Genomic DNA, 21,175 nt, shown 5'->3' with positions numbered 1-21,175 from the left:
AGTTATACATTAGTAAGGCCTCACTTTGTGAATAAATCTAAAACTGAGAAAAGATTGACTTCTGGTATCCTCTTTCACCAACTGGCCTTCAGAAATTTAACAGCTTGTACTTAAGTAAACATTAATTGTTTGTCAAAACTCTACTTTTAAAGTTTTGCTCGTGCATATCAAAACTTTTAAATAATAAGTTTCCCCAATTATTTTATTTTAGTTGGAAGGTTACAACGAGCCAGTAATCTTACAAGTTTTTGTTGGCAATGACTCTGGCCGAGTCAAACCTCATGGTTTTTACCAAGCTTGCAGAGTCACTGGGCGAAATACTACACCTTGCAAGGAGGTAGATATTGAAGGAACAACTGTGATTGAGGTCAGCCTGGATCCTGGAAATAACATGACACTAGCGTAAGTATTTATTGAGGTCTATTGATACTACAAATGGATAGAACATATGGAGGGTACTCATTTTGGATGTTAAAATTGAGAGGGTATTGGATTTTAATTTTGTATTCCCCCTACTATCTCGGTCGGTAAAGAAAATGTCCCATGTGGAATTGGAACTTACCTTGTCTCATTGGTTCAAGTTCAATTTCTGATTTGTGCTGACAGCTGATTTCAGCTGCATTAGCAGTACAAACCAACAATGCCCCCGCAAAGGGGAGAGAAAATATTTTCCAGAATTGCTCCTGGTAACAATGTTGGATGAGAATGTAACTGTACTTCATCTTACTGTTAAGTAGTGCTGGCATTTACTGTCTAGGTGCACACATGAAGAATGGTCACTTGGGCAAAGTATTTAAACATAAACAACACTCATAGAGCTAGCATCTTTAAATTGTATAAAAATTGATTGGAATGCAGGACACAGACGACATTTATGATAATTTCAGGAGAGAAAAACTGCAATTCCCTCCATTCCATTTCAATTTCATCACATCACAGCCCTGTACATTTCATTCCAATTTAATCACTACGATTTTTATGTTGGGGCACAGTTTTTTTGCACATTCTTTAAAATGCCTTAATGCACCTGGTGGCATGATAAGTTTTTTCAATTAGTAAGCATTTGGCAAATTAATTGCATTAACAATTATTTAGAAAAAACTACTTATGTTAATGCAAGCTGTACTGATAGAAAATGTTTGTATAGTGCTGTCTTGATTTGTTAGGCTATGGCAGCAATACTGAACTTGTAATTCAGTGGAGTTTGGTGAACCAGTTTCATATTAGGATCTGATTTTTGCCTGTTCTCTGGAATCTGTCGGATATTTCGCAATCCATTTGGTGCAGATCGGAGTTCTCCGTTTTGCATTCTGTATTTAACTTCCAAGATTTATCTTTCAAATTGCAGCAATGAGACTATTACTTTTATATGTAAAGTTTCAAACTATTTAATTTCACAACGGAGACTGATGAGGAAATCAGTTCTTCGACTCAGCCACATAAAATTATATTTTAATCTGTAGTGCATATCTTTGTTTGTTTTTGAAATGTGTGATACCAGCAAGGCAAAAGTGACTGCCCATGCGAATGGCCCTGAGGTTATTAAAGTCAACCACAAAGTGTGGGACTGAAGTCACATCTAAGGCTGACTGGGTGTGTATGGAGGTACCCTTCTCTGAAGAATATTAGTGAGCTAGTTGGGTTTCTGTGGCAATCTAGCAAGCTTTAATGATTGTTTTCTGGTGAGATTTGAACTTATGACCTTTGGGTACAGTCCAGAATAGTCCAGAATGAATCATAACCAACAGTACATTGGCACTGCTGTTACACACACAGCCAAGCTGAGATTGAACCATGTGATGAATTACATAAGAGAAGATGCATTCATGTACACAATGGTATCTTCATTAAGGTGAAGACATGTCCTTTTTCAACTCATTCACAGGATGTGGGTGTCTCTGACTAGGCTAGCATTTATTACCCATCCCTAACTGTTTTGCGAAGGTGTTTGTACTGATGTGGTGTAGGTACACTCACACTGTTGTTTGGTAGGGAGTTCAGGATTTTGATCCCACAGAAATGAAGGAACAATGATAGATTTCCAATTTAGGATGGTGTATAAGTTGGGGGGATTCTTGAGGTCATGATGGTCCCATGTGCCTGCTGCCCTTAGTTTTCTAGGTGGTACATTTTGTAAAGGAAATATTTTTTCCTAATATTACTGTGGGATGCTGTGAAGCAGGCTTGTGGGGGCTACATATGTGTGACTAATTTAATTAAACTGAAGACAGTCAGACTGTTAGGTTTAAATCATCAAAGGGATTAGGTGTAAAAACAGGTATTTTGATGTAGAGATGGGTGAGCTAAGCTGAAGTCCCAGTAGATACAGTGTGAAGGGGAATTTGCATTAGGAGATAAGTGAGATGTGAATTGTTTGCTGTTTGAATTTCAAAGTGACATCACCAGATGTTTTACAACTGGCAAAATCTTAGGTAAATAAGGCAAAGTTATTAAGTTTATTTTTCCCAAAAGTGCTTGCCATAAGGACAATGTGAAAGACTTTTATATTCTGGGAAAAGTAACTTCCAAAGCAAGGTTATGTTATGACCCAGCCCCAGGTGAGGTTTCCCGAAGTTGTTGATCCAGGCGAGACCCCTCAATTTGTCACTGTCTGTTTGGGACACCCCCAAATTGTTATTCCCTGGGTGAGGAGGGATGAACTAGCTCCCTGTCCTTATTCAGCACCCCCACCCCCCTACCCTTGTTGGTTGCAACAAGATTTAATCTAAAAAGGATCCCTTTTGTGGAGACCTTTTTTCCAGACCCAATCACTCTGGTTTTGAAGGAGCCAATTTGATCAGACTTTCTTGAGTTAAAGATAAGAGTAAGTTTATTCATTACTAAAGGAAAGAAAGGATGAAACGCATGCATATACAGTTATGCAGGTTAAAAATAAGAATTTAGCTTTAGGTAAGTGAATATATATATGTATATATATATAAATGAACATAAATAAAAACAGGAGTAGACCATTTGGCCCCTCGAGCCTGCTGTGCCATTAAATAAGATCATGGCTGATGATCTTGTGTTTTGATTTCCACATTCCCATCTAACCCCGATAACCTTTGATTCCCTTGCCGAAAAAGAATCTACCTACCTCTGCCTCAAAAATATTCAATGTCCCCCACCTCCACCACCTTCTGAGGTAGAGAGTTCCAAAGTCGCACAACCCTCAGAGAAAATTTCTTCTCATCTCTGTCCTAAAAGGGCGACCCCTAATTTTAAAACCGTGCCCCCTAGTTCGGGACTTGCCCACAAGGAAACATCCTTTCAACATCTACCTTGTCAAGGCCGTTCAGGATCTTGTATACTTCAATCAAATCACCCCTCACTCTTCTAAACTCCAGTGGAAACAAGCCCAGTCTGTCCAACCTTTCTTCATAAGACAACCCACTTATTCCAGGTATCAATCTAGTAAACCTCCTTTGAACCACCTCCAATATATTTACATCCCCCTTAAATAAGGAGACCAAAACTGCACGCAGTATTTGAGGCGCAGTCTCACCATTGCCCTGTATAGCTGAAGCATAACATCCTTACTTATGTTCTATCCCACTCATAATAAAGGATAGCATCCATTAGCCTTCTTAATTACTTGCTGTATGTGCATACTAACTTTTTGTGACTCAGGTACTAGAACACCTAGATCCCTCTGTACTTCAGAATTATGCAACCGTTCTCCATTTAAGTAATACTCTGCTTTTTTGTTCTTCCTGCCAAAGTGAACAACTTTACATTTTCCCACATTAAACTCCATTTGCCAGATCGTTGCCCACTCACTCAACCTATCTATATCCATCTGCAATCTCTTCATGTCCTCTTCACAACACACTTTTCTACCTATCTTTGTGTCATCTGCAAATTTAACTACCGTGTCTTCACTCCTCTCATCTAAGTCACTGATGTAAATCGTAAAAAGTTGAGGACCCAGTACAGACCCCTATGGATTCCACTTGTCACAGCCTGCCAATCAGAAAAAGACCCATTTATGCATACTCTCTGCTTTCTGCCAGCCAGCCAATCTTCTATGCGTGCTAATATGCTATCCCCTACACCATGCGCTTTTATTTTCCATAATAATCTTTGATGTGGCACCTGATCAAATGTCTTCTGGAAATCCAAGTACAGTATGTCTACAGGCTCCCCTTTATCCACTGCACATGTTATTTCTTCAAAAAATTCCAATAAATTGGTTAAACATGATTTTCCTTTCACAAAACCATGCTGACTCTTCCCAATTGCCTTGAGCTCTTCTAAGTGCCCAGCTATAACCTCCTTAATGATCGATTCTAATAATTTCCCCACGACAAACATCAAGCTAACTGACCTATAGTTTTCAGTTTTCTACCTCCCTCCCTTCTTGAATAGAGGAGTTATATTTGCTACTTTCCAATTTGATGGAACTTTTCCATTCTGGAAAGTGATTTTGGAAAATTAACACCAGCACATCAACTACCTCAGTAGCCACCTCTTCTAAGACCCTAGGATGTAGTCCATCGGGATCTGGAGACTTGCCAGGCCGCAGCTCCATCAATTTGCTCAGTACCATTTCCCTAGTGATTTCAATTTCACCAAGTTCTTTTCTCCCGTTCACCACCTGATTTGCAGCTATTTTTGGAATGTTTTTTATATCCTCTATAGTGAACACAGAAGCAAAATATTTGTTCATTTCTTCCGCCATTTCCTCATTATCTACTATTAACTCCGCATTGTCACTTTTTAGAGGACCGACACTCACTTTACTTACTCTTGTCCTTCTTAAGTACCTATAGAAACTCTTGCTATCCGTTTTTACATTTCTAGCTAGCTTTCTCTCATACTCTAATTTCTCTTTCCTGATTAACCTTTTAGCCATTCTCTGCCGTTCTTTGTATTCTGTCCAATCATGTGTCCTGCCACTCATCTTTGCGGAGTTGTATGCTTTTTTCCTTAAGTTTGATGCTTTCCTTAACTTCTTTAATTAACCACGGATGGTGGGTCCTCCCCTTAGAATTTTTCTTTATAGTAGGAATGTAAGTATTCTGAATACTCTAAAATATCCCCTTAAACTTCTACCACTGCTTCTCTATTGATCTATCCTCTAGCCTAGTTTCCCAGTTCACTTCAGCTAGCTCAGATTTCATCCCCACATAGTTGCCCTTATTTAAGTTTAAGATGCTAGTCTGAGACCCACTTTTCCTTTCAAACTGGATGTAAAATTCAGTCATATTGTGGTCGCTGCTGCCTAGTGGTGCCTTTACTCTGAGGTCATTAATTAATCCTGTCACGTTATACAATACCAAGTCTAATACAACCCGCTCTCTGGTTGGTTCCAGAACATGCTGCTCTAAGAAACTATCTCGAAAGCATTCTAAGAACTTCTCATCCAGGCCCTACTATTGTCAATTTAATTTTTCCAGTTTGTGTAGATTAAAATCACCCATGATTATTTCTGTCCCTTTATCATAAGCATACAATATTTTCTCTTGAAGATCTTGTCCTACACTGTGGCTACTGTTAGGGGGCCTGTAGACCACCCACACTAATTACTTTTTCCCCCTACTATTCCTCATCTCCACCCAAACCGATTCTAAATCCTGATCTCCTGAACCAAAGTCATCTCTAACTATTGCACCAATGCCCTCATTGATTAACAGTGCTACCCCTCCACCTTTACCTAGCTTCCTGTTCTTCTTGAATGTCATGTACCCCTCAATATTAAGGATCCAATCTTTGTCGTCCTGCAGCCACATCTCCGTAATTGCTATCAGATCATATTTATTTACTTCATTGTGGGCCATCAGTTTATTTACTTTGTTATGGATGCTACATGCATTCAGATACAGTGCCTTCAGTTTTGTCTTTCTGTTACCTTTGTAACATCTAATCTTGACTGTTGATGTATTCTTAGGTTTTTTTCTCTCTGTCCCTTCCTGCCATTCTCTGATCCTTATTTCTCATATTACTATTTTGTTCTCCTGTCTTGAATCTGCACCTTGAATTACTACATCTGCCCAAGCTTGATCCCTCACCCCTCTTGTTTAGTTTAAAGCCCTCTCTACATCCCTAGTTATGCGATTTGTAAGAACACTCGTCCCAGCGTGATTTAGGTGTAGACTGTCCCAACAGTACAGCCCCCACTTTCCCCAGTCCTCACGCCAGTGCCCCACAAACTGGAACCCACTTCTCCTACTCCATTCTTTGAGCCACACATTTGTCTCTCTAATCTTCTTTGCCCAATGCCAATTTGCACATGGCTCAGGCGATAATCCAGAGATTATTACCTTTTGAGATCCTGCTTAATTTAGTACTTAGCTCCTCATGTATATAAAAAAGGGGTATACAGAAGAGTCCTTGACTCGTGGGGAGTAGGAAATTGAGTGCTGCGACCACTGTGATTCGAGATTCCAGTAGAATTGACTCCGGTAGATGAATAGTCAGTTTCGAGGTTCCAGCAGAGTTGACTCCAGTAGACCAATAGCCTGTTTTGGGGTTCCAGTAGCGTTGAATTTGGCAGAGAGGGAGAGAGATTGGGACGCCGGCAAAATGGCGATTTGCAGGGGTACAGTGTGTGGTTGTTACTTCTGAGTCAAACTTCCAGCACTTGCACTCTCTCAGAACACCCACCAACAGACAGACCCCAGGGCAGCTTTTCAGCTCACTTTTAACCCCTCTATGTATATTCCAAGTGGGAAGCAAATTCACAAATTTGTCTGGGCATTGCTCACAGCATTTCTTGATGAAATTATACTCATCTCCCACTATGTCTGATTGCCTCTACTGGAGGGAGCAATTAGTTTTTGGATGTCTTTAGAAGTACCTTGTCTGGCAACAGGGTGGGGTTCCGTTACCACTTAGGGAGTCACCCTGCAGCATTCCAGCCAGTGGCTTGTGTGCATTTTTAAAAACTCAGGTCTTATTTTTAAAGTCCAATATTTCCAGATGTAATTTGTTGTTTTTCCTTCATTATCATGACAGTTAGAACAGTAGTTTTACAGATCAAAAGGGATAACATATATTTATGGAAAGGTTGAAAGGTGTATAGTGTGAGTGGCCATGAGAGATCTTGGAGTGTATTGTGAAGTATCAGCTTCTAGCCATCCCAGAGAAGTGTTTGCTTGTTCCGGAAAGCAAAGTTTTGTTATGATCCTTGGAGTTGCATTGTCGAGGGAGAGAGAAGCTGTGAAATACCTCCATTTATAGCAACATCGGGTGCCTTGCGGTAATATTACTGTGTATTTTATGGATTAAGAATCTATTTGGACTGTTGCCTGGAAAAGGGTATTTACTTTGGGAGCTTAGTTAAGTAGAAATCTTTTAGGAAATGCTGTAAGCCTAAATTTAACCGTGTAACTGTAATCTTGTGTGTTTAAGTTTTCTTTTGTTAATTGTTTTAATTTAATCTTTAAAATCTCAAAGTGGTAGTGGACTCTCCTTCTGACTTAGTACACATACCTTCTCATAATAAAAATGCAAATTGCAAATTGTTGTGATAGCTTGGCCAAGTTTCCCTTCGGGATTTGGTCAGCCTGGCAATTACCACCTACCACATCCTAACAATATCATAGGTTTAGAAAGTGCTGTTTAAACATTGGTATGTATTGCAGCGCATCTTGTAAATGGTACACACTGTAGCCACTGTGTGCCACAGGTGGAAGCATTGAATGTTTAGGTGATGGATGGTGTTCCAATTAAATGGCTGCTTTGTTCTGGATGGTGTTGAGTTCTTGAGTTGTTGCATTCATTCAGGTGTGGCAAGTATTCCATTGCACTCCACCCTGTAGATGGTGGAGAGGCTTTGGAGAGTCAGGAGATGAGTTAATGATTGCAGAATATCTAACGCTCTTGTTGCCACAGCATTTAAGTAGCAGGCCCCTGGTGACACAGGATAATGATGACCATTGATTCAGCAATGGTCATGCTGTTGAAAGTCAAGGGGAGGTGGTTATAATCTCTCTGAAGATGCTCATTACCATGGTGCTATGTAGTATGATTGTTACTGGTGAGGAATAAATTACTTGCTGGCTGTTCTTTCACAACTAGTGTTTGAATCAAGTACCCCTGGGTGTAATGTAGGCTGGACTTACCGTAAACATATCGATTTGCCAAATATACACTTTTGTCAGTAAACATTTTTGGGGTATATTTAAGTGTGTACATATAAATGGAAAGCAGCATTAATTGGATTGTTTTCTCTCCCCACCCCACCTCGCCCATTGCGCTGAGGGAACTCTGATCCAAGTTCTGTGGCTGCTATTGCAAGTTATCGTGTGCATAATGGGGTCAAAAATTTTCCTGATATCTGGACATCCCTCCACTATATGCAGCAGACTGAATCACAGCAGCAACTAAAGGACTTTGCAGGAGTTCTCGAGTGGTGACGGGACGACAAATTGAGAGCAAAACTGGCGAGGAATGGGGCAGAAGCCAGAATGATGTTGCGGGAGGGTGAACATGAGGAAAGGACCAAAGCGTGACTAATGATTAAGAGGGAGAAGTCAGATGCAGTGTATGATGACAGCTAGAGGAAAGATGTTAGGAGATGCAACTTGGGGTGGGAAAAAGGGGAGAACTTGGGAGTGACATTGAATGGCTTGGAAGGAAGAAGGTTGACGGAGTGCCCCATCTCTAACTTCCCTTTCTTCTTTTAACATCCAAGATTATATTATCTAGTTTAAAATTTCTCCCTTCCATTTTCCAACCTTATCTCTGCCCTAGCTAAATGGCTGTAACCAAACTCTAAACTAAGTCCTTTGTGACTGTGGTGCATTTTCCTTTTATGTTCTCCTTGTTCTTTTCATAGCATTCAATATAGTTGACCCTGCCATTCTTCTCTGCTGCAGTGGACAGCACCACATGACCTCCTTTGCATGGTTTAATTCCTAACTATTTGCAACTAATGCATCTCTAGTAATGGCTCCCCTTCTCATAGGAACATAGGAGTAGGCCATTTGGCCTGTTGAACCCGCTCCGCCATTCAAACAGATCATAGCTGATTATTTACCTCTACACCAATTATCCCCACTATCCCCCTATCCCTTGATGTCATTAGTATCCAGAAATCTATTGATTTCCATCTTGAATACACTCAATGATTAAGCTTCCACTACCCTCTGGGATAGAGAATTCCAAAGATTCACCACCCTCTGAGTGAAGAAATTTCTCCTCATCTCAGTTTTAAATGGCCTTATCCTGAGACGGTGTCTCCTAGTTCTGGACTCACCAGCCAGGGGGAACATTCCATCTACACCTACCCTGTCGCGTCCTGTAAGAATCTTGTAAGTTTCAATGAGATCACCTCTCATTCTTTGAAACTCTAGAGAATACAGACCCAGTTTCCTCAGTCTCTCCTGGTAAGACAATCCTGCCATCCCAGGGATTAGCCTGGTGAACTTCCGTTGCACTCCCTCTATTGGAACTAGATCCTTCCTTAGATAAGAAGACCAAAACTGTACACAATGCTCCAGATGCGGTCTCACTAATACTGTATACAGTTGCAGCAAGACATTTTTACCCCTGTACCTCAAATCCCCTTGCATGAAGGTCAGCATACCATTTGCCTTCCCAGTTGCTTGCTGCACCTGCATGCTAGCTTTTAGTCACTCATGAACGAGGATTCCCAGGTCCCTTTCACCATTTAGGAAATACTCTGCCTTTGTTTTTTCTACCAGAGTGGATAACTTAACATTTATTCACATTATATTCCATCTGCCATGTTTTTGCCCTTGCGACCTGCTCACAACTTACATTCCTTTTGAAATATTATATTTGGTCCCCACATCCAAATCATTGATATAGATTGTGAACAGCTGTTGCTCCAGCAATGATTCTTGTAGTACCCCACTAGTAATGTGTGCCATCCTGAGAATGACCTGTTTTTCCTAATCTGTTTTCTCTTTCCCCATGCCATCATCCCCAGCAGTGGCTTCTGTTTCCTTCCCTGCAGTGCTATCTTTTGCAGATCCATCCTTCACTCTCTCCTCTTCCTTACCTGAATGCTACTCCCTGGCGACATGGTCTGCAGCTATGAAATCAGCTTTCAGGGTTAAGCTGAAGATACCCAGCTCCATCTCTTCTCCACTCCTCTCAACCAATTGATTACCTCAATGTTGTCTAACTGTTTGCCAATACCAAGACTTGTATAAACCACAACTTTCGAAACTCAACATTAACAGTTAGAAACCATTGTTTTTGGCTCCTGCCACAAACTCCATTTGCATCCTACTTCCCTACTGGTCCCTGAAGCTTCAATAGACCATTTACATTCTTACCATTTTGATTCTAATCTAAGTTTCAAAGTCCACATTCTGTTCATTAGCATGAATTTAATTGTTTTCTCCACTCCCCCCACACTGCATGGATGGGGAGCTACTTCTACTTCTGTACCCATTTTAGCTCCTCTGTCTCTGAAACCATTATACATGTCTTTGTCATCTCCAGTCTTGACTAATCTAAAATACTCTGTTCTTCACACCGTGGACTCTAACTTCTCAAACTCTACTACATGTACCTTTTTCTGCTCTATTTTTCTTAGCCATCGCTTCAATCCTTGCAGGTTTGCACTCGTTCCCCAGGTCATAACTCATTAACTTCCTTAGTCTTGTCCATAAATTCCTCTATGGTCTAGTCTCACCATATCTCCTTCAGCCCCAAATTCCCTCCAAAATGCTCCATCCCTCTCCCTCTGGCCTCTTGTGCTTCATCTCACCTCTTTGTGCCACCATACAAACATATGAATTAGGAGCAGGAGTAGGCCACATGGTCCCTCAAGCCTGCTCCACCATTCAATAAGATTATGGCTGATCTGGCAGAGCCTTCAGGCTCATTGGTCCAAGTCTCCATAACAATCCTTCCCAAAACCTCTCATCTTTAACAACAGCTTTATAAATCTTGTACTATAACCAATCTGTCAGCCACCCCTTCTAAGCAGTACGTGTTTAGTGCACAATTTGTTTTTCTTACACCCATTTGTGAAGTGACATGGACCATTCTTTGTTAAAGGACCTACATAACTGGAAGTTGCTGCTTAGAGTCAGGGGAGTAAGAGTGGCAGCTAGAATTGGAAACTGTTCTGAAATTATCCAGTTATAGCACAAGTACTGTTTTAAATTATTCGTTGTATTTTTGTATTTGCAGGGTTGATTGTGTGGGAATTTTAAAACTCAGGAATGCTGATGTTGAAGCACGAATTGGAGTTGCAGGATCCAAGAAAAAAAGTACTCGTGCACGATTGGTGTTCCGAGTAAATATTGTTCGTGCTGATGGGTCTACTTTAACTCTACAGACCCCTTCATCATCCATCCTATGCAGTAAGTAATATTTTCTTTCTTTATAGTTTTTTTTGGTTGGCCTGTTGTCCAGCAGAGGCGGAAACCATCACCATGCTTAAAAATCTCCGTACCAAGCTATTGAGAAATTCACACTCGGGCCGGAATTTAACATGGACAGTCGTGGCCTTGCGAGCTGGTGAGAGCCCCACGTCGCCTCCCTTCGAGAAAGCCTGCCAGATTAAGTGCCATTGAGGCACTTCCCTGGGATCAAGGACTCCAGGGGCGGAACTCCCACCAGCCAAGAGCTGCTGGCAAATCGGAGGCTGGCAGCTCTTCATTCCTTAGCAGTACCAAGGAAGCAGTGGCTGCTGCCAGTAATGTACCCACCCGAGGCCCAGGACCCAGGACCCAAGACCCAGGCCACAGGTGAGTGAGGGAGGGAGGTAGGCTGTCAGTGGCATAACCCAAGCAGGGCTTACTTTTAGGACTTCCTGCATGGTGAGTCCCTTGCCTGCTACTGAGTGAAGGCCAGAGGTGGCAAGATGAGGCCTTTAAATGGGCATTAATTGCTCACCTTAAGGGCCTCAATTGGCGCTGGGGGAGGAAGGCTGTCCACGAGCCTTCCTGCCATGGACTTAATCAGGGCAGAGGCGGGAAGGTGGTGTGGTCCCCACCTGACACCCTCCCTCAATTAAATGCCACTACCCCACCTCCCCTCCACAAAATTCTCCTCCCACCCCCACTCCCTCCCCCTCCACCAAACTCGGCTCAAGGGAGGGCATTAAATTCAAGCCGCAGTTTCTGTTTGCTCACTGACATTTGCATGCTCTTGCCTCATGGTTCATCCATTTTCCAAAGTTCAGAGAACTTGGATGTTGGTTGATAAGAGAGAAGGAATGGGTCTTCCAAACTTTGTACAGGAATATTGTTGAATTTCACCAGTTAAAAATTTGCTGCTCACTAATAGACTTGTTCTTAAAATGATTATACGGTGTTGAGGTTGCCATAGCACAGTTGTTGAATGGCAATGGCACTGGAAAGGAGGAGAAAAAACACTCTTGAAACGGACAATTTGGAATCAGTTATTAGAAAGCTCTTTAAATAGTGGTTGTAGAGTGAGAAAATCATTTTTCAGAACTTCTTTTCAAAGGAATTTAACAGCACTCATGTTATGTATTTGGAAAGGGTTGCATGCTAGCGAATAATGGGCATAGTCTCTTAACGCCATATTTGTCCTTTTCTTGAGTCTCTACCCCAGAACTGCCATTTTGCGTCCATTTTAAATTATTGTGGTTACTTGGAGTAGGGAGGACTGGATAAGGGGACCTGTGATAGTAAGAACTTGGGTCGGTGAATGAGGGTAGTGAGTAGTTGTGAAAGTGTTTGGGTGGTGCATATGGGGGCAGTGGATAATTAGGATAGGACTGAGGTTTCTGTATTGTTGATATTGAGTATAGAGTTATTCTGCGTACAACTCCTACCGCTGCACCAATCTCTCCTAATTCTTTGCAAACCTTGATTCTAATTCCACACACTTCTAAACTCCCCTACTGCTCATTTCCCCCAAATCACCACTGCATTGCAAATGCCCCCCGGGTCACCACAGCACTTCAAATTCCAGTTCTGATGTCATCAGCCTAGAACATTAACTCTGCTTCTCTCTCCACAGATGCTGCCAGACCTACTGAGTATCTCCAGCATTTTCTGTCCCTCCAAATTTCTTGCTGCCCCCCACCCTCTCCTGAAATACTAAATAGTCCCTTCCCAACTACTCTCTGTCCCATCCTGCACACACCAAACCATGGTTGCTCACTTCTCCAGTCTCATGAAGTCATCCCATGCCCTTTGCAAATCCCCAAAATCTAGCATCCCCTTCTAAGCAACATTTCTAACCATTGCTACCATATATATCTGAAAAAACACAGTATTCCTTTAAGCAACAGTTTTTTAATTTGTATGGGGGAATGGTGTGACGTATTTTGTAACAAAAATCAAAAGAAAATCATTTAAAGCACAGTAAGTAATAACTCTTCCTAGGTAGGTCCTTCATTATGGCACTCCTGCTTCAATACTAAGTGATGTGCACCAAGTGTTGATTAGTCAACGTGATGATTAACAAATTCAATGGCACATTCAAATTCAAAGCTCTGATCCCCACAGCAAATAGATAAACAATGCTTAATAGTTTGAAAGATCAAACATATTGTCATAATTGAACTTTTTTAAACTAAAAACAAATTGTTTCATTTATTCATTGACAACTTACCATGGCTATTTCTTTGGCGGATGTTGTCTTTCATGTTACACAACAAAAAGCATAAACCTAGATTTTGCATCAAAGGTAAAAGTGAAATGGTGTAATGTTGTCTGTTAAATGTTAACTAGACAATAATTGGACTTTTGCATTGTCCTTAGGACTAAAACATGCATGCCTGTGCAGGATAGTTAGTATAGTGATGCCTGCAGGCATTACGTTTTACTTTGAGGGGGAAAAAAGAGCTTGTTTTCACTGTGGCAATTTGTGTTTGCTACTTGCAACTGGTTATTCAAAATTGATACTGGAAATTGTACTAATCTACCCAAAGATGCAGAGTAACATAGTGTTTTATTTCTGTTAGATTGTATGCCAACATGGCTTGTAATGAATCGCTTCTCTTGTGGTTTTTGAAACTGGCAGTACTATTGGGCAACATAGCAATTTGACCTGTTTATACCTACAATGTTAGTCTGAAAGAAGGGCTTGCAACTACTTGCCTTTTCCTGTATTTATTATGTACTTTAAGGCTTGCATGACATTTCCTGCAGTGCATTATGAAAGTTGCCTAATATATAATATGAAAAGAACAGTAAACAATTCCTCACAAAGTGGAACTCTAGCTCAACAGAAGATACACTATCTGCACTGTTGGCCTAATTACACTATATATACACAGACTTACAACCACTTGTTTACATATTGACTCAATCTCTATTTACACATACCTACACAGAGCTGTACCTGTTAACTGTAATGAAAATGTTCTTGATCAGCTCACTTAGAAAAAAACGAGCTCAAAAAACTTGTCCACAATCTTGCTTGGGACATATTTTTGGCTCTTTCTCACCTGTTATTTTCATGTGAGCATGGTATATTATGCATTAATTTTTTTTTGCTTAAGTGTGCCTTTTGGGTGAAGTCTAATTCTTCCTGATGTGATTAATCCATAAGCTTTCATTTTGTTTGTTTGTTCTGTTGGCAAAGTCCCTGGCTTGATTACTTGTAGTCCCGACCTTAAGTCGCAGTACGTTGGTCTTATTATTCCCGTGTTCCTGTTTCCCCCATGGACCAGCCTTGAGCTCCACTGAGCTATCGCTCTTCAGATTCCTTCCTGGAACCCAACGTTAAATTTTGAAAAATTTTTTTACTTCCACCACATTTAAAAAAAGTTGCACCTTATTCCAAACGTGTCAAAAGAGAGGTTTGAAAATTTTAGAGCTTTTGCAGATATAAAATAAATGACTGAATAATGACCCAGTATACTATTTTTGAGATCATGTTTGTGAGATAAATATTGGCTAATACTAGGAGAATTCTTCTGCTCCACTTTGAATCATGTCATATAACTTTTTACGGTCACAGAGCAGATTGCATTTCAGCTTAATGCCTCATCTGAAAAGCTGCATCCCCAACAGTGCAGAACTCCCTCAGTACTGCACTGAAATGTAGAGTATGGACTTTGGAGTGGGGCTTGTACCTTAGTTTCATTGAAAGGGTTGATAACACTGAATCGAGACTCGCATTGTCATTGTTAATTCTTAGGATCATGCAGCTAGGCAAGGCCAAATTACTGAAGAGATACCGTTTCCATGGTGGACAAGATTCTGCAAACTGCTGTGAAACCATTCAGATAGAAAAGGCTTTTTAAGAATCCAAAAATTGTAACACTGTTATAAACACCTGCTGTAGTTGATAGGAATATTGCATGGATGATCTGCCCCTAGGCCTTTTCCAGCACTGTAGCTGGCAATCTTCTAAGAGGTGTACAGGAGCTTCCAGTGGAGTTCCTTATTTCCTTTGGTGAGCTGTCTAGCCTTTATTCCATGTCATCCAATATAGTGTAATTTAGATTGGGATCTTGGTAGAATGGGGAATCAAACTTGTTTTCATTATTATGTATGTTTCATTTTTTAGCATTTCTTAACCATAATTTTTTGTCAGTAAAATCACTCTGAAACCTTATAAAGCAGTTTAACCTTTATTTCAACCAATTTAACCTACACATCTCATAAAGCAATTTCACTAACGTGAATGCGATGGGCTTAAAATTTTGATTTAAGCCATTTTGATTTATACAACTTGATCCTTAATTAAAAACCAATCTCAGGAAGATTACCAAACTAACCATGTTAAAAGAGGTCACTATATATATTTTTTAAGTGATCCATACTGGTAAGATTTCTCTCCTATCATGCATTCCCTAGAACAGGTAGTTCAAAGTTCAGCTTGACCTGCTCCATGTACATGTAAAGTTAAAAATATAGTACAGGGTGGTTTGATTATTTATATTATTATTTAGATTTCTGATACTGAGATAATGGATGATTTAAAGCACTAAAAAAACTTGTTCCCATCTTAAACTGTCACATTGTAAATCCTTCAGGAGTTTTGTACCGTAATCTTGAAATTACTGCGTAAATTTGGTGTATTGTAAACTTGTTTTTCATTTTGAAGCTCAACCAGCAGGAGCACCAGAGATCTTGAAAAAAAGCTTGCATACTTGCACAGTGAAGGGAGGAGAAGAGTTATTCCTGATCGGAAAAAACTTTTTGAAAGGCACAAAGGTTATTTTTCAAGAGAATAATTCAGGTGAGTTGATGCTCTGTAATTAAAATTAAACATTTTTAAGTTCTTGATTACTACGAGACTATTGTTATGTAACAGCTATCAACCTCATCTATGTAGTATGATGCACAGCTGGGATTAACTGCTAGGTGCACCTCACTTCGAGTTCAATAACTGAGCAATACTAGCTGTCTCAAAGTCTTTTAGTCTTCAGGTCTCCATTGGCTAACTGCAACACTCCCAACAGCTGCAGTTCAACTTATTATAACATGCACCAATGTGCATTCAAACAGTTTCCACATGAAAAGTGCTGTCACAAAAAATAATTCCAAATTATACCACATATTATCAAATACAAACAAGCTCTATAATGGGACATCACAGAAACTTAAATGACCAGTGAACCAAGCCCATATAAATATCTTCAGACTTATGGGCAACATGGTCAGCACTTGGTTTGTTTTGTGGGAAACCATAAATCCTGTTGCATAAACTTTGTCAATGCTATTTTTTTACTTAGAATGGCAAATCAATAAAGCATACAGCTCTCCAGTTTCAGATCTTGGAGGAATTATTCCTGGATAATTTTGTTACATTTTTTAAGATACATTCTTGCTACCTTCTCTCCTTACTGAAGCAACCCATTCCAGCTGTACACATTCCATTGGAGTCAAGGTATGCCAGTTAAAAGGGTAGACTACCACATAGCCCATGGTGAGGGTTTAAAAAACAATAAAAAATGCAAAATCAATTGAAAACAAGCCTGGCCATTAGTATTAGTACTTTATATTTAGTGTAAGTGAATGAAGATTGGGATCTGTTTTTTCCCACAGGAGTGAATCGCTAATGAATCCAGTCTACAATTTATTGCTCCTTAATCCACATCACTGATGTTACTGGTATATTTTTTTCCATGAACTACCAATCCTTAGCAAGTGTTTCACACACTAATGATATGAAGAGGGTTTAATAATTGATTAACTGGGAGAAGAGTTGATCTTCAGTTATATAATACTTTCTATGTAGCTGGTCAGTCAGATTAAAGATGTTTCTTGTTTTGAAAAAAAATTTGATTTCTGTTTTCAAAGACATTTGTGCACCAGCTCCACGTTAAGTAGACAAACTAAAATTGTAACTTTTAAAGTATGGGTAAAAGTATTGAATACTGTAGTTAACTGATCCTTTCCAGAAAAAATGCTTATATTGTGCTTTTAATATGTGCATAACTTATCACATTGTAACATCTTATTGCATGCAGAACATTGTTTCTAAGGTATAGGGACTGCATGGGCAAACACAAAAGCCATTCATGGCTTGAAACATCTCATGAACAGAAATGAATAGTTAATCTGCTTTTTGTGGTATTGGTTGAAGAAGGAACAATTGGCTAAGAAAACAAGACAACCTCTTTTTTTTTCCAAATAGTATCATGGTCTAAAAAAACTGGAACAGGGAGACAGAGCCTCAATTTGATGTTTTATTTGAAGGATGGCGTCTCTAACAATTTAATACTCATTTGCTACTGAATCACTAGCCTTAAAATATGAACTGCTTTGGGGCTCAAAACCACAACCTCTGAATAAGAAGTGCTATGAATGAAGTCAACCTGATACAGAAGGCAGAATTTTTAAGGGCCTGTGGAGGTGGCCAGGAAGGCAGGTGGACTCAAACAGGAAGGAAATCCCAGTGGGCCAGCTCCATGACGCGTTCCTGCTTCCTCAAGATTCTGCAGGAGATGGGTGATGGTGGGTCTGGTTACCCAACTTTGAGGGCTTAATTAAGGTAAATCCAGGTGGCATCAGTGTGTACAGAGTACTCATTGAGTCAGGAGGGCGTTCTTGAAATGGTGGTAGTTGCCCAGTGGTTTTTGGGTAACCATCAGGCTCCATTCAATAGGGAAGGCACTGTGCTAATTAATAGCTGCAGCTGTGAGGTGTTCATTACAGTGGGGCACTTTCCCCCTCCTGTCCGAAGGCCCTTTAAGCCCTTCTTAAATCCCTCATTTGTGGCCGGCAACTGGGAATGGAGACACCCTCGCACTTCACCACACACTTTAGAAACTCCCACCTCTGACAGTGGGGGTGATGATCTTGCAATAACACAAAAGTAAAATACTGCAGATGCTCGAAATTTGAAATAAAAATCAAGTGCTGGAAATACTCGACAGATCTGGTATCATCTGTGGAGATATGACCGTTCATCAGAACTGGGAAAAGTTAGAAATGTGACAACTTTTAAAGAGGTGAAATGGAGACGGGTGGAAAAACAGCAAAAGGGAAAGATCTATGATAGGACGGACAATGGGAGACATTAAATGATAAGAGTTGGTGGGAATAGTGGTAATGGGGCAAGTAAAGAAACAAAAGGTGGGTCCAGAGAAGGTGTAAATGGCAGTATAATGAACAGTTGCTATAAGAAAGCAAAAACAAGACAGACAAAATTAAGACAAATTTGTGAAGAGAATGAGACAAAATAGAGGTAAAGAGGTTACAGTCTGGAATTGTTGAACTCAATGTTCTGGACTCAAAAGATAATCAAGCAAGAGCTAAACTCACATGGAAACAAATCTGAACATTATTCATGTTAAATTTGAGACTTTTAAAAGTCCTAGTAGATGAAATAATTGTATTTCTAATGTGTCTTCTCTGCCTAAAATTATTTTTTCTCCAATTTTTCTTAAGCAATTTTATTCTCTCTCTCTCTCGAATCTTGGTCAAATCAATATCTTCATATATGAACCTTGACTTGGAACATCAAGAAGCTATTTAAATGTGGGATGCTGAGCTCAGTCCTGTTTGTCATCTGACATCTATACATGCACAATTCCTATAAAGCTTACTGGAGAGCAAACATGAGCAGGAGTCTCATACATATGAATTAGGAGCAGGAGTAGGCCATTCGGCCCTTCAAGCCTGCTCCACCATTCAGTGAGATCTGATTGTAACCTCAACTCCACATTCCTGCCTACCCCCGATAAGCTCATCTAGTTATCCACTCTCTAAACTATTGCCATTCCAACTGAGATAAATTAGCTTGGGGAGACCAGACCTACACAGCCAGTAACGCAAAACTACTCATTGGACAGTGAGTAAACTTGCCACAGCCATTAGGGCAGATTGGTATTTTTTATTTTAACTTGAAAATAGTATTGGATATGTTGTATTCTGTGGGCATGGGCAGTAATTCACTTGCCCAAGAATAAGACTGCTGTTAAGCTCTACCTCATTGTGTTTGCATTATAATCCATCTTTAAGCACGGTAATTTGAAGAAGATTTCTCCGATCTGTTTCTAATGAACACTTATATCACACAAGCAGCATGTCTGAAAACCTAACCATTGGTAGATTGTTTATTAATTTTTAAATTTTTTAAAATTTTAACTAGATGAGAATAGCCCTTGGAAAGCAGAAGCTGAAATTGACATGGAACTTTTCCATCAGGTGAGTTTAGGCACTCGGAGCATTTTTCATGAAGGTTAAGGAATGTTTATGTTCAACTTTACGCTCTCTCTTCTGTAGTGTCACACTTTTATTTCCCATAATACTTTCCTGTCATGCCCATTTCAATCTGTCTTTTCCATCATGCTGTTTCTCTTATGCCTAACTGTCATGTCACAGTATATTTATATATACCTTTGATTTATTCCTTCAAGCTACCATCTTGGGTTCTCCCAACAGTCGCTTCCAAGGCAGTCACTTCAGTCCAAATAGGACATTGCCTGTAGCTCCCCTGTCATGACTTTTGGTCATGAGGGAGTGTAGGGAATTGTCATTTTTTATTTAACCAACCTAACCGTGATCTTGATCACTATTGGAATGTGGAGTTCTCCTGCTAACATGGCGAATGTTTTTTTATACAGTATAGCACCTCTACATGAAGTACCACCACCAAAATCCTCTCCTACTGATAACCCTTGGATCTGGCCAAATTCATTCCCTAAAACTTTGCTTTCTCTTATTGAGCTTGTTAGATACTGAATAAAAATCTTCTCCTGAATGCATTTTAAGAATTCTGCTCCTCTACACTTATGTTGATTTTACCCATCTTAATATTAGGATAGCTGAAGTTCTCTACTTTTACTGTCCTATTGTTTTTGCACATTTCAGAAATTTGTCTACATATTTTCTTTTCTCTTTTTCAGTGTGCCTCTCTTTCTCTCTCTCTCACTCACGCCCACTTGTTCACACCTGCCCACCCTGCTCTCTCGTGCCCTCTCGCATTTTCCCAGCAGTGTGATTGCCCCTTTGCTGTTCTTCAATTAAACCCATGTGGCCTAATTGGATGACCATTCTAATATGTCACCTCTCCTCACAGCTGTGATGGTTCCTTCAACCAATATTGCGATCCACTTTTTTCATCCCTTTTTGAAACTGTCTGAAAATCTTTTCAACAGGAAGGTTGAGATGTAATTCTTGTCTTTCTTTAAGCCACGTCTTTTGCGTTATTTTATCATTAAACAGGCAAATGCATTTTTTTACACATTGTTAAAAAGGATGAGATTATTAATAGTATCTGTATTCATGTGATTTTGTTTTTCTATTTTCTTTTCACAGAATCATCTTATTGTTAAAGTTCCTCCATATCACAATCCACATATAACTTCACCAGTTTCAGTTGGAATATATGTCGTAACCAATGCTGGAAGGTCACATGAAGTGCAGCCTTTTACTTTCACTCCTGATCTAGGTTAGTGAAGCTCAATACAATGTTTTTGCATCATTGCCTATTTAAATTTTTGAACTTGGAGAGCAAAAACCCTGACAAATCCTAGCTAGGAGGAGTATATTTAATGTTTGTTAATCAAGTAGTTTTGCTGAAAGCTGTTGTTAAGGGCTAGCCTCTGGTCAGTCATTGATACGCTGCCAGTTAGAAAAAAGGTGATAGCAGTTTGTTGGCATCACCAGATCATAGCAACATTTGACAAAGTTAATTTACAAATTTTACATAGGAATCAACATTCTCCTTGATAAACCTTCCTTAGCTATTAAATTAATGTATTCTGGATTTCACCTGTAACCCCATTAGCAATATTTTGCTTTATGTTTTAGGCCAGGAATGTCCAAATTTAGCCAGACATTCAACTCATCTGTCATGAAACCCAGGC

The 21,175-nt window shown here is 39.8% G+C and overlaps 2 protein-coding genes across 3 annotated transcripts in view; both read left to right on the top strand.

Moving 5' to 3' along the window:
- kars1 (lysyl-tRNA synthetase 1) overlaps positions 1 to 21,175 on the top strand; it is a 531,769-nt gene that overhangs the window by 321,289 nt on the left and 189,305 nt on the right. The window lies entirely within an intron of this gene.
- The window catches only part of nfat5b (nuclear factor of activated T cells 5b), a 205,639-nt gene that overhangs the window by 85,210 nt on the left and 99,254 nt on the right, over positions 1 to 21,175 (top strand). For both annotated transcript variants that reach the window (XM_078544498.1, XM_078544499.1), the window contains exons 5-9: positions 212 to 402; positions 11,116 to 11,288; positions 15,961 to 16,095; positions 19,456 to 19,511; positions 20,625 to 20,757. In XM_078544498.1, the coding sequence (XP_078400624.1) occupies positions 212 to 402; positions 11,116 to 11,288; positions 15,961 to 16,095; positions 19,456 to 19,511; positions 20,625 to 20,757 (688 nt within the window). The remainder of the gene's footprint in view (positions 1 to 211; positions 403 to 11,115; positions 11,289 to 15,960; positions 16,096 to 19,455; positions 19,512 to 20,624; positions 20,758 to 21,175) is intronic.

The sequence above is a fragment of the Cetorhinus maximus genome, chromosome 6, assembly GCF_964194155.1.
Source record: "Cetorhinus maximus chromosome 6, sCetMax3.hap1.1, whole genome shotgun sequence".
NCBI lineage: Eukaryota > Metazoa > Chordata > Chondrichthyes > Lamniformes > Cetorhinidae > Cetorhinus > Cetorhinus maximus.
Note: the sequence above shows the minus strand (reverse complement) of the source record. Positions and strands in the feature narration are given on the sequence as shown.